Source organism: Sceloporus undulatus, chromosome 6 (genome assembly GCF_019175285.1).
Source record: "Sceloporus undulatus isolate JIND9_A2432 ecotype Alabama chromosome 6, SceUnd_v1.1, whole genome shotgun sequence".
Lineage (NCBI taxonomy): Eukaryota > Metazoa > Chordata > Lepidosauria > Squamata > Phrynosomatidae > Sceloporus > Sceloporus undulatus.
This window is the reverse complement of record NC_056527.1, coordinates 71,665,170-71,679,795: the sequence shown is the minus strand read 5'-3', so window position 1 is coordinate 71,679,795 and position 14,626 is coordinate 71,665,170. Positions and strand designations below refer to the sequence as shown.

At 38.8% G+C, this 14,626-nt stretch overlaps 1 protein-coding gene across 2 annotated transcripts in view; it reads left to right on the top strand.

The window, feature by feature from the left end:
* IKZF1 (IKAROS family zinc finger 1) overlaps window positions 1-14,626 on the top strand; it is a 150,492-nt gene that overhangs the window by 110,305 nt on the left and 25,561 nt on the right. For both annotated transcript variants that reach the window (XM_042476757.1, XM_042476758.1), the window contains 2 exons: window positions 2,631-2,798; window positions 5,799-5,924. In XM_042476757.1, coding sequence (XP_042332691.1) covers window positions 2,631-2,798; window positions 5,799-5,924 — 294 coding nt within the window. The remainder of the gene's footprint in view (window positions 1-2,630; window positions 2,799-5,798; window positions 5,925-14,626) is intronic.

Genomic DNA, 14,626 nt, shown 5'->3' with positions numbered 1-14,626 from the left:
TATTATTATTATTATTATTATTATTATTTATAACCCACCTCTCCCTGTGTTGGATCAAGGTAGGTAACAACATATAAAAAAGAGAAACAATAAAATCAAAAGCACAGAAATGGTAGATAAAAGTACACTAGACTCCAGATTCCCACTCCCTCAACTGGCATGGCTCAATGCTATGGAATTCTGGGAACTGTAGTTTACTGGGGCACCAGAGCTCTCTGACAGAGAAGCCTAATTGTCTCACAAAACTACAGTTCCCAGAATTCCCTAGCATTGAGCCAGGGCAGTTGTTGTTATTATTATTATTATTAAGCTTTATATAGCGCTGTAAATTTACACAGCACTGTACATACAATCTTTTAATTAGACGGTTCCCTGCCCTCAGGTTTACAATCTAAGAAGACATGACACAAAAGGGGAAGGGAGTGGAGGATGGAGCCAGATGCCTTCTGGGAAGGGCTCAGTTCCTTTGGGGAGGCCTGATGGGATTGGCCCACCCCTCTCTCCCTCAGAAAAGCAGTCTCAAACTGAATTATTTCTGCAGTGTGTTTTGGACCTCTTGCTTCATTATTTCTGCAGTGTGTTTTGGACCTCTTGCTTCAAAGCAGTCTTTGGGCTTTTGTACTATGAGGAGGGCTAACTTCAAACTGGAATTAGTTGCAGTTGATTCGAAATGTGAATATTATAATAAGGATCATCAAACTGTAGCTGAATGCACTTCTTAATTGTTATTTTTTTCTAGCCAGCTGAAAAATCCAGTCTTGTATAGTGCCACTATAATCTCAATGAAAAAAAAAGAATGGTTTAGAAATTAGACCTTATACATGGAATTAAAAGAAAAAGTAATTTAAAAGGTTAATTTTTACTTTTTGTAAAACAGAGGTTTAAAGTCCTCATTGTATACATTTTAACACAGGAGCTTACTGCATGGACAAAAAGCCCGAATGTACCCCAATGGGATGCAGCCGAGTTGCGGGATACAGGCGGGAATTATCGCACCTAATTCGCCACCGATTCCGCTGGGCGAGTGCAGCTCAGCTGCATTCTGGGTCCCAGGCATGCTTTGTAGGCTGCTTTTCGAAGTCAGAAAGCTCCTGGCTTTGAAAAGTGGCCTTCAAAGTGTGTTTGGGACGTGGGATGCAGCCAGGCTGCACTCACCCAACAGAATTGGTGGTGAATTATAATTCTGGCCTGCATCCCACAACCTGGCTGCATCCCGTCAGTTTTTTTGCTCATAGCATAAGCTGTACAGAGATCTCTCTTTTAAAAAAGGAAATTATAGCATTAAAGCAAAAACAAAAGTATCCTGTCATTTGTCACTGTTTAGAAATTAAGTTATTTCCATCTTGATGTAACTTTAATTTCAAACAAATGTTAACACAAGTCTCTGTTCTAAAATGTTCATGTTGAAGATTCTGTCTTGCGGGGAATACACTTTTCAGAGTTTATGTGGTTTAAAACTATTTAATAACATTTTAATGTAATGTAAGGCAAGGCAGGGTTATTTTTGAATGGTGATCAGGGAGGGTGGCAAAAATTGGCTGTAGAAAATAGCAGAATTTTTTTTTGGGGGGGGGGGGGGATTGGGTAGCAATTCTACAATATTTCCTTTAATCTCCCCCCCCCCCCCACCCGTAGTGGTAGTAAAGCACGCAGTGCTTTTGTTGGTGCTGGTATGCTTTTTTCTAGCAGGAACTGGGAGGATTCAGGAGACACACACCAGAAGTGAAGAGCTGCTTTCTGTAACCCACAACCCTCAAAAGACAACCATAACAGTAAAATAACCCTTTCTATAAGTTTTGCTGATCGTATTACAGTGTGTTAATTTACACTAATTGTGTTGGATTTGTTCTTCTAAAGCAGAAAAACCAGACAAACAAGCATATTAGCACAAATCTTGTGAGTATACCCAGCCCACAAGCAGGGTCAGGACTTCTGTAGAAGAGATGCAGTTTCCTGTGCTCTGTCTTAACTTCTCTTTTTAGTCTTCCCCCTTCACCCAACCCCCACGCTTTTCTCTTTCCTGATTTGGCTGCTTAGGGACAGCCAGGTAATGGAGAAGAAATTGAAAGGGAAAATATAGGGAAAATGTAAATGAAAAGAAGTTATTATAACTGTTATAATGAAGTGCCTTTCATTTAAATATAAGAATGTAACGCTGAAATGAACTTGTGATCCTGAAATGCATTTTTAATGAGTTTCCCTTTTATTTTGCTGCTTCAGTGGCATATTTTAAAGACCCTTTGAAAAAAGCCACATTAAAAAAACCTACCAAATGCCACAACATGCAAAATTGGATATTGGTTTATTCCAAAACTGCTGATCAGGAAGAGTGGCTCTTCAACACAAAATGTTGCAGTCACTTTATTTAAATGAGTTTGAATTTGCATTGTGATGTGCCATTCTGATTTAGGAAAAAAATTAGATTTTCAGATCAAATTGACCCAGCCAGTGAAGCATTAAGGAACTGGCAGGTTTTGTCTGAAAGGCTCATGTTATATCAAACCTGCAGCCGGTGGAAGTCATAGAGCGTCTGCTGGAAAACAACTTTCTTGCTGAATCTCTCCTCCCCCCTCCCGCTATAATGTAAGAGTTCTGTTCTCACGTATTTTTCCCGCTTGTTCTCCCTGTAGGTGAACGCCCCTTCCAGTGTAATCAGTGTGGGGCATCCTTTACTCAAAAAGGCAACCTTCTCCGCCACATAAAGTTACATTCTGGTGAAAAGCCATTCAAGTGCCACCTGTGTAACTATGCTTGTCGCCGTAGAGATGCTCTTACAGGCCACCTGAGGACCCATTCTGGTAGGTATCCACATTAGAAAATATTAGGGGAAAATTGCTTACTGCCTGGTTTGGCCAGAAATCAAATGCCAAATCTGATAAAGAATGAAACCTTCCAGTTTCTTTTACCCTTTTCTTGAGGGAATATGACATACTATCAGTTTTAGAGGTCTGAAATTATTATTGCCATTAGACCTTCACTGCTTGTGAACCATTAGGTTGAGTTCCATCCACCACAGATTATCTGGGATTGTAGAAGCAAGGGAATTGTCAGGCATGTAGTAGGCACAATACATGCTGACAGGCTGTGTTCTTTCTGGTGAGTTATAGGTCCTGATTCATGAACAAAATAGTAAATTCAAGCCCATTCACATTCACATTCTAGGAAGTAAAATGCAAAAAGAAGAGATAAAAAATAGTTTGCTGTAGAATTTAAAAGAATGGAAATAATAATCACTAATGGAATGTACAAAGACCTCAAGCTCCATGAGTTCAGAAACAGTAAAATTAGACCTAAATTTAAGCAATGAATATGCTCTACTGTATATATGCAGGTATACCTGAATTAATGAAGTAGATATGTTTCTGGACATTGCTTCTATAATAGAAAATTTGGTATCAGAGGCAGAAATAACATGGATTAAATAGGAATACGTTCCTACACCACAAAAAACATGCTTCTCAGCAGACTTTTTATTCAAAACTAACAATATACACATATGAAATGAAACAACCAAGTCAGGTAAGCCTTGCATAAATAAAAAACAACATTTGAAGCATTTTCTAGAGACTAGTAGAAGGCTTCTTCAAAAATGCATCCAGGGATGTGGTTTCCTTTCACCAGCTTCTGCTTTTCTTATGATTTTCATTTTGTTGGTCAAACTTATAGATATGTGCTTTTTGAACTTGTTGGGGATAGCTGGTGAAGGAGACTTATCTGCTCTCCCCTTTTGTCTATTTTTCAATTCACACATGCTCAGTGAGGAAATCTGAACTCAGCTGTTGTTTACGTGCCTTTTATAGGCAGGCATAGATAGCTGCTAGACTCAAATTCCACTCTTTCCCATGTAATACTTTGTTGCATTGTTTGCTGCAAACATGCTGCTGCCACAGTCTAGTGCAGTGATGGTGAACCAGTGCTACACTTGATGCCATTTCCTTGGGCACAGGGCGAGGAAGAAGGTGGAACAGGCACACGTGTGCCCATTCCTCCTCCTCCCTGCCTTTTCCTGGCCTCCAGCTGTCTCCGAGACAGCTGGAAGACAGAAAAGGGCACACTGGACAAGGAGCCAGAGGAGCGTGCCTCTGGATCCCCCTTGCAGCCTTCTCCCAACCTTCAGCTGCCTCTTCAAGAGAGCTAGAGGCTGGGGAAAGGGCGGGGAGAGGAGGAGAGACCAGCACGTGCCACTTGCTCCTCCCCAGACACCTTTGCCGGCCTCCAACTGTCTCGGAAGAGACAACTGGAGGCAGAGAAAGGTCCGTGGGGAGGGAAGCAGGGGGCATGCCCAGCCCTTTCCTCCCCACTTACCCTTTCTGCCCTCCAAGTTTCCCCAATTGGAGGGCAGGCAAGGTCCGTGGGGAGGGAGGCAGGAGGCCTGCCCATTCCTGTTCTTCTCCTTTTGACTTTCCTTGCCCCAAAGGGCTCCAGAGAGCCCTTTGGGGCAAAGAAAGTTCCGGGAAGAGTAGGACTGGGGCCGTGCCCATGGCTCTGCCCCCTCATGGGCCTTTCCTGACTCTCAGCTATCTCTGAAAGACAGCTGGGGGGCGGAAAAAGGGCGGGGGAGAAGCCCCACCCAGAGGGTGGGAGCTCCACCCATGGAGGGTGGAAGCCACATGCCCTGGGCCAGAAGCCCTGCCCCAGCACAAAGCCACATCCTGAGGGGTCAGAAGCACCACCCCCTGGCATGCGAACCTGAAAAGGTTTGCCATCACTGGTCTAGTATATAAACTTCCAGCTAGATATTGAACCAAGATGGAAAGAGGGTCTGGGCAGGTATGAAAAAAACTTTGTTAAAGGGAGCTTCTTTCTCAAGTTTGTTAACTGAGCCATGTTTGTACATGGAGCATGTCCAAAGGAGAGCGACTAAAATGGTGAAGGGTCTGTAAGCCATGCCTTACGAGGAACGACTTAGGGAGCTGGGGATGTTTAGCCTGGAAAAGAGAAGGTTAAGAGGTGATATGATAGCCCTGTTTAAATATTTGAAGGGATTGCGGAGGGAGCAAGCTTGTTTTCTGCTGCTCCAGAGACTAGGACCTGGAACAATGGATGCAAGCTACAGAAAAAGAGGTTTCACCTCAACATTAGGAAGAACGTCCTGACAGTAAGGGCTGTCCGACAGTGGAACACACTCCCTCGGAGTGTAGTGGAATCTCCCTCCTTGGAGGTCTCTAAGCAGAGGCTGGGTGGCCATCTGACGGGGATGCTTTGATTTTGATTTCCTGCATGGCAGGGGGTTGGACTGGCTAGCCCTTGTGGTCTCTTCCATCTCTATTATTCTATGATTCTATGATTCTATGGCTGGAGGCTCTGTTAAATTTGCCTGATAGCCATGAAGATTCCTGGAATTTGTGCTGTAAAAAAGTAGTAGCACTGTCTGACAAATTTACTACTAAGGACTTTTCCAGCATCAGAAGTCCATTCTGATCCTACATTCATATCCTACATCACAGGTTGTTGTGTCAAGACCACAAAATGAGTATTTTCAAACAATTTGTTTGGATTTATGTGAATATTAATTTTTCCAGTTTTGAGAATAATGTGTCAGAAATGGTTCCATTTTGTTGCTGATCAGGCATGCTCTTTCTGGAAGAGAATTCACTAATTAAGCTGCTCTACAATAGGCTGCTTTTCTTCATAACTCTTGCATCAAGAGTGAAAAGACAAGTGTCTATTGTTTGTTTTTAAAAAGACAATTGACTCTAAGTGTGTACATCTGTTTCACTCCATCATTTGATTCAGTTATATGTTAACCCAAATTTCTATATATTTTATATAATAATTTCCATTTCCATCCACTGCAGTTGGAAAGCCCCACAAATGTGGATATTGTGGCCGGAGCTATAAGCAGCGCAGCTCTTTGGAAGAACATAAGGAGCGCTGCCACAACTATTTGCAAACCATGAACCTCTCAGGCAGCCTCTATCCAGGTAAGACTGTCAAGCAGAAAGGCAACATTAAATGCTTACTTACCATTTCTTGGTAGTTAAGGGAAAGAAGACATTGGTACTGAGTGTGTATGGACCTACAGAGAATAAAACTAAATTTTATAAAAATTTGCATAAAAAGATACAAAAGCTAAATTATGAATCATATATATTAATGGGCGATTGGAACAGGGTATTAGATCCGCAAATTGACAGGAAATCTGTAAAGAAAATAAAGGACAAACAAGAGAAATTACCTAATAGTTTTTTTGACTTGATGGACACTATTTCACTGGTAGATGCATGGAGATACAAAAATGGAAATAGCAAAGAATACACTTTCTTCTCACACCCACACAATTCGGCCTCAAGAATCAACATGTTTATAATTTCGAAAGAATTTTTAGAAAGTATTAAAGAAGCAAAAATTAGAGTAAATAAAAATTCGGATCACAATCAAATTTGTTTGGGGTTTTTACAAAGGGAAATAGATTTCAGATGGAGACTTGATGATACGATGTTAAAGGACAAAAAAATTGAAAAAGAATTAAGAGAACATATAAAAAATTTTTTCAAAGAAAACACAGAGAAAGATACAAAGATGAAAATAATTTGGGATACAGCCAAAGCGGTAATTAGAGGATATTTGATAAAAAAGAAAGCAGAAAGAAATAGATCGAGAAAGGAAGAAATTAGAATAATATCAGAGAAAATACAAAAAAAAAAAAAGAAAATTAAAAAATTAAAAAACCTAATTGTAAAAAGATTGAAAGAGAAATAAAAACATTAAGAAACCAATTAAAAATACAGGCGGCAGACGAGTTAATAAAAAAGTTGAAATTTGCAAAACAGAGATTTTTTGAACATGAAAATAAGGCAGGTAAATTTCTAGCATACAGAGTCAAGAAAATGAAGGAAGAGAGACAAATAGTAGGAATATGGGAGAATCAAAAAATGATTACAGAACAATCTAAAATTAGAGAAATAATTTATAGCTATTATAAGAATTTGTATGAAGAAAATGTAAACACTAAAACAAAGAAGAATAAAATGGAAAATTATTTGGGAAAAATAGATAAAATAAAAATAGATGAAAAAATCAAGGACAGAAATAACGAAAGAAGAAATAAAAGAGGTGATAAGGAAAGGCAAAAAAGGGAAAGCCCCGGGGCCGGACGGGTTCACTTTAAATTTTTACAAAATATTCGAGGAAGATTTAATTGAACATTTAGAAAAAGTATATAATAATATTTTGAAGGAAGGGATTCCCGATACATGGAAGGAAGCTAATATAACCCTTATATGAAAAGAAGGAAAAGATTTAAATTCACCACAAAGCTATAGACCAATATCACTATTGAACACAGATTATAAATTATTTACATCAATTTTGGCAGAAAGATTAAAAATAATATTAAAAGATTGGATAAATGAAGATCAGTGTGGATTTCTCCCAAATAGACAGGCTAAACAAAATATAAGGATTATAATAGATTTAATTGAATACTATGAAAAAAAATCCAAGTAAAGAGGTGGCTATATTATTTTTAGATGCAGAGAAAGCATTTGATAATTTGAATTGGGGATTTATGTTAAAATTAATTAAAAAATTAGACCTAGGAGATAATATAGTAAATTGGATAACAGAAATCTATAAAGAACAATCAGCAAAAATTTTAGTTAATGGTATTAAGACAAAAAAATGTGAAATAAAGAAGAGTACCAGACAGGGATGTCCATTATCACCGTTATTATTCATTATATGTTTAGAAATATTATGTAATGAAATTAGAGTAAACAATACAATAAAAGGATTTAAATATAAAGGAAAAGAGATAAAGATTAGAGCATATGCAGATGATATGATGTTGGTAGCGGAAAACCCCCTAGAGAATATACCTAGAGTTCTGGGAGTAATAGATGAATTTGGAGAACTTGCAGGATTAAAAATAAACAAAGAAAAATCAGCGATGATTGTATGTAACATAACAAAAAAGAACCAGGAGACCTTACAAGGAAAGATAGGAATTAAGATCCAAAAAAAAGTTAAATATTTAGGGATATATATCATGAAAAAAAAATGAATTATTTGATAATAATTATAAACAAGGATGGCAAGAAATTTTAAAAAATATGGAGAAATGGAATAGGTTACAACTATCATTATTGGGGAAATTAGCTTTAATAAAAATGTGTATATTACCTAAAATTCTATTTTTGTTTCAAAACCTACCAATAATATATAATAAAAAGATTTTCACAATATGGGAAAAAGATTTGAAGAGGTTCATTTGGGCAAGGAGGAAGGCAAGAATAAAATGGATAGTAATGACAGATGCTAAGGAACGAGGAGGTCTAGGGATTCCAAATTTAAAACTGTATTTTCATGCATGTTGCTTGGAATGGGTAAATAGTTGGATAGAACTAAAAGATGAGGGATTGTTGAATTTGGAAGGCTTCAATTTAAGGTACGGGTGGCACACGTATTTATGGTGGGATAAAGTAGAATTAAATAAAGAATTTAAAGAACACATTGTGAGAAAAACATTATGGCAGGTTTGGAAATTATATAAAGAGAAAATATATAGAGCACTACCGGATTGGGCATCGCCACACGAGGCAATTTTAAAAAGAGACAAATTATAAGGAAAAGATTGGTTAAAATACAAAGATATATTGAAAATGGTAGACGGAAAATTAACTATAAAAACAAGAGAGGAATTGAACGATGAAGGATGGAATGTAAACTGGTATTTATACTATCAATTGTCAGAAAGATTTAAAACAGATGAAAGACAATTTGGAATAACAGCTAAAAAAACAGAACTAGATTTGATTATATTGGACAAAGGGAAAAAGAAAATCTCCAAATTTTATAATCTTTTATTAAAATTAGAATTAGAACAAGAACAGATAAAACATCATACGATACAATGGGCACAAAACATTGGTAAAGATATCCAATTAGAATCATGGGAAAGAGCATGGGGTCAAGATTTAAAATTTACGTTATGTGCAGATATCAAAGAAAATTTTTACAAAATGCTATATAGGTGGTATCTAACTCCAAACAGATTGGCAAAAATTTACAAAAACAAAAAAAGTAATTGTTGGAAATGTGGGAAGGAAGTGGGAAGTTTATATCATATGTGGTGGACTTGCCCCAAAGTATATAAATATTGGACAAAAGTACATAAAAGAATAATGTATATGCATATGTATACTGTAAACCGCCTTGATCATAGGAAAAGCGGTATACAAATAAAACATATTATTATTATTATTAACGCAATTAGAATTACAGATGTCACCGGAATTGTATTTGTTAAATATAGTAGAAAACAAAGAAGCGAGAAAGAAAATTAAACCATTGTTGTATCTTATTACATCTGCCAGAATTACACTTGCAAAATGCTAGAGAAAGGAAATGATACCAGAAATTGAAGACTGGATGGAAAAAAGTTTAGAAATGCTTGAAATGGACTCGTTGACTAGGAGGCTTAAAGAGGATACAAGAGATGAGGATGATTCAGTTTGGTTAAAATTGAGAGAATTATATATAAAGGGAAAGCTAAAAAGCTAACGTAATGACGTAATAGAGTAACAAAGGTATAAGCTGAAAGTGAAAATAGAAAGGAGGGATAGAAATAATCCGCCTTGATCATATGAGTGATACGAGATCGGGAAGTGTACAATTTTAGACAAATAAGCAAAAGAGGTGGTAATAACAGTGATACAAAGGAGATAAATGTAAACTTATTGGGGAAGAGAGATAAAATAGCTAAGACAGGCAACAGACACTTAAGTTTATGAGGGGAAAGGGGAGGGTATAGAAGGGTTTAGCTTAAGAGATGCTTAAGTATAAGTTGCAAAATTTGGTTATCCTTCTTTTTAATTGTGTAAATAATTAATAAAGATTAATAAAAATTAAAAATAAATAAATGCTTACTTACCATTTCTATCCAAGATTCCATTACAAGTATGATTGCCCCAACTCCACGGGCGACTGAAGTGGTCATGTGGAGTACCTATACTTTGATGATTGCTAGTGTGATGCATGCTGCCAGCATATATTACAATGCTACAGAAGATGCCAGATCAGATCATCATTTTGGGGGGAGGGGTGGGGACAGGAAGCTATTGTCCCAACACCTGGAGGAAAGGGTAGACTTCTTTTATCCTTCTCTTTTATCCTTTCCTCAGGATAGTTCAGGATAGAGTTGAAATGGCTGGGTTTTTGCCTTGCTTTGTCTTTTATCAGCAGTGGACCATATCAAACGGCGGTTTTTGCAACTCCAATCCAAAGTCACTCCGGGTCCAACCATGCGAATTCACATTATAATGTGAATTGCTTTCTATGGGGAGGTCATTTTGAGCCAGATCCAAGGTCAATCAAAAGTGACTCCTGATGTAGATGAATTTAGTAACAAGCAAATTCACAAAAATTGTTTCCAAGCTCACTTGGTGTGGAAGATCCCCCCCTCGCCCCCTCGGCCCCCTGCGTCCTGTTCCTTCATCCTCCTCCACCACCGCAATCTCGCCCCCTGCCCCCCACGTCCTGCTCCTTCATCCTCCTCCTCCACCCCGATCTCACCCCCCAGCCCCCTGCGTCCTGTTCCTTCGTCCTCCTCCTCCACCCCCCCAATCTCGCCCCCCCCCTGTCCTCCTGTATCCTGCTCCTTCATCCTCCTCCCCCAACACCCATATCTCGCCCCCCTTGCCTCCTGCGTCCTGCTCCTTCATCCTCCTTCTCCTCCACCACCCTGATCTCCTCCCTCGATCCCCTGCATCCTGCTCATTCATCCTCCTCCACCACCCTGATCTCACCCTCCAGCCCCCTGCATCCTGCTCCTTTATTCTCCTCATCCACCCTGATCTCACCCCCCCTCTGGCCCCCTGCATCCTGCTCCTTCATTTCTAGTTCATTTCTCCAAGGAGGGAAGGCTGGTCTTCTTTGTCCTTGGGCTGGGGTGAGATCTAAACTTTTAAACTTTGGGCTACTGCTGTGAGAGAAGCTAAAAGCCTAATTCTACAGAAGGCTGGGAGAGGTGCGTGCCTAATGGGGCACGGATTTTTAATTTTTCTTATATAGTCAAGGAGCTTTTGGAGAAGGGAAGAGAAGCTGACCTGTGAACATTGTTAGAGGGGTTCTCCTTTAATTTTCCACATTTTCTTTTCCCTTTTTCCTTAAGGGGCTTGTGAGAACTTTTGCTTAGAGGAAGTGAGTCAGAGACTTGTCTCTGGAAGGAGCTAATAGCCAGGAGCATTGTACATAACTAGAGCCCCAGTTGAATGAGCTCGCTAATAGAGTTTGGGGACAAAGGCCAAGCTAGTAGGGGTTCTTTATACTGTTATTTAGCAGGGGAAGCTCACAGTCTTGTTCAATGCCTCCTTAAGACTTTTCAGTATGGACACTGAAGGCCCTGCTGCAGTCACCTGCAACACTTGTGCAATGTTTGTATTCTTGCCTAAGTGCAAGTTGGTGGATCTCTTAGAAGCGAAAGTACAGCAACTGGAGGCCCAGGTAGCTACACTTCAGCATCATAGGGAGCAAGAGGTTTTCCTAAACAGAACGGACCAGATGGTCCTGGATGGGAAACACGCAGAGAAAGTTGCTGAGGAGGAGGAGGTCACTTCCCATACTACAGTTGGAGGAAAGTCACACACAGAACTAGGGAAACCAGGGAACGTTCTGGGAGTTTGCAGCTACAGAATCAATTTGAACCTCTCTCTGTTATCAGAGATGATGAGGAAGAGCACCATGGACAGACTTCAGGGACAGAGCAGGGGATCCTGGGAGTACCACCAAAGGGAACAGCTGATACTAAGCCTCAGAGGAGGCGTGTGGTCATGGTGGGGGACTCCTTGCTGAGAGGTACTGAAACAGTGGTTTGTGGGCCTGACAAGATGTCTCAGGAGTTGTGCTCCCTGGGGCAAACAACAGTGTCTCCCTGGGGCAAAGATCCATGATGTGACAGAGAGGCTGACAAGACTTGTCAACCAAAAGATTTATATTTATATTTATACTAGCTGGATCCAGTAATACTATATTCCTTATTCCCATTTAAGAACCTATATCACAAACAAAACAACAGAATATAAGTGATGTGCATAGTATGGGATACAAATATTCAGAATTTGATAACTCCAGTAGGCTGGAAACAGAGTGTAGTTGTCCCCTATACAAGAAGGGTGATAAGCAAGATCCCAACAATTATCGGCCTATAAGCCTTTTGGATGTTGATTCTAAGCTATATAGTAAATACCTGTTAAATAGTTTGGAGGAATGGGAATCTAGCAATAAGATCATTCACCCTGAACAAGCTGGATTCAGGGAAGGCCAGAGTACTATTGACCATTGTCTGGCTCTTTATTTTTTAGCACAAAACATCTATTTGTCGCTTTTATTGATTTAGTAGCAGCTTTGATTCAATTGATAGAAATTTGTTATGGTACAAACTGGCAAATATTAATATAGATAACCGTTTATTGTTTCTAATCAAGGAACTTTATACCAATACAACAGCAAGGATAAGAGCTGGTATCTCTGGTTCACTAACTGATCCTATCCCCACAAATAAAGGAGTTAAACAAGGATTCCTTTTGGCACCATCACTTTTTAATTTATATTTGAATGACATCATTCCAGCACTTTCTGGCCCAGAATTTTTTCCACCCACACTCGGGTCAAAAAAGATATCTATTCTATTATATGTGTATGATATGGTTTTAATTTCACTCACACGTATAGGTTTGAGAAGGCTAATCTCCAAGCTTGAGGTATTTTGTTCTAAAGAAAAGCTTGCTATCATTTACAATAAAATAAAGGTGATGGTGTTTGGGAAAAGACACTTTGATTTTCGTTGCTCTATTAATGGTCATTAGATCGAACAATGCTGAGAATTTAAGTATCTTGGCATTTACTTAACAGAAAACCTCTCCTGGAAGTCCCACTTAGAAGCTAATAGAGCAGTGGCTGTGAGATCTATTGGAGCAATCCTTAGATTCTAGAACCAGGCAGGGGGTCATCTGGTCGCACCAGCTCTAAAAATATTCCAGAGTAAAGTTATAGCCCAGATCCTTTATGACGCTGCTGTGTGGGAATGGGATGATTCCCAATTGGTCAAACTGGAGGCCATCCAGAATACATTTTCCAAGAATTTGCTTATACTTCCACCTGGCACACTTGCAGCTTTGGTTCAGGCAGAGGTTGACTTCCCTTCCATCAGAGCTCATATTTATTTCATTTTATTTAATTACTGGAGATCTGTAAAAGATTCTCCACTTAAGGTTTTTCCTAGGTTATGTTTCCAACATTTACCAAGCTGCAAAGTTTGGAGATTAAGATACCATAGGTTGCTTGAATCATATCCCGCTCTAATTGAAAACCCTTTTATCTGGAATTCAAGAGAGAAGCTTCGTGAATACATTTTTAACCAGGGTGTGTATCTGGATAGGCAGGCTATTAACAATTCACAATTTTCCAAATGGTTTACATTATACAAACTGGACCATCAGATGGCTGCTTACCTAGAGAAGCTTACATTCCCAAAGCTTAGGCAGGCTTTTACAACTCTCCATTTTCAAATAATGCCCTCAGCCATGATTGATGGCAGATATTCACACACACCTAAGCATTCCCATTTATGTATCTGTGGGGCATCAGAAATCGAGGATTTGCCTCATTATCTGCTTTTTTGCTCACTATATATTGAGCCAAGAAGTAAATTTATGGGATCTATTTTGTCCAATTTATAGCCCAATACTACCTCTGAAAAGATATTTTATCTCTTGTCTGATATAGATTCTAAGGTAACTTATAAGGTTTCATTGTTTGCCTTAGCAGCAATCAAAATTCGGACAAGAGTTATAGCGGACATTGCAGTTGATTGCCATGGGGATGATCTTATCTAATTTTTGAAGTTGTTTTTAATGTTGTTTTAGTTAATTATTTGGAATTTTATTATGTTTAATGTAGAAAATCCGGATGTTAGTGATTTGATGGAGCATTTTATAATATCGAATTTTTGTCACCGGTTTTACATATTAATCATGAGAATGGCCTTTGGCTTAAGCATTAATAAAATTGATTGACTGACTGACTGAATATTCAGAATTCATAGAATAATAGAATTGTAGAGTTGGAAGAGACCACAAGGGCCATTCAGTCCAACCCCCTGACATGGAGTCAAAGCAACCTTGACAGATGGCCATCTGTGTAAAGACTTCCAGGATTTTCTCTGCCCCGTCCCGGATCTGTCCCTTCTCTCTTGCTGCCCCTCATTCATGGAACCTTCTTCCTCTGCATGCACGGCTCATCACTTCCCTAACCAGTTTTAAGGCTGAGCTGAAAACCATATTGTTTAGGGAAGCATTCACAGGGAATTTGTGATTGTCATCTGGCTGTCTGATAATGTTTGATGTGATTTGCTTTTATATCTGATGTTTTTTAATTTGTCTTTTCTTTCCTACATTGTAATTTTATCTATTCCTCTATCTAATTGTTATTGCTTTTAGAGTGTATGCCTCGAGCAGGCTTTTATATATTCCTTAATTTTTCTGACTTTGTACAGCGCTGTGTATAATTACAGCGCTTTAGAAATAAAGTTTAATAATAATAATAATAATAATAATAATAATAATAATAATAATAATAACAACAACTTCCAAGGAAGGAGACTCCACCACACTTCGAGAGAGTGCGT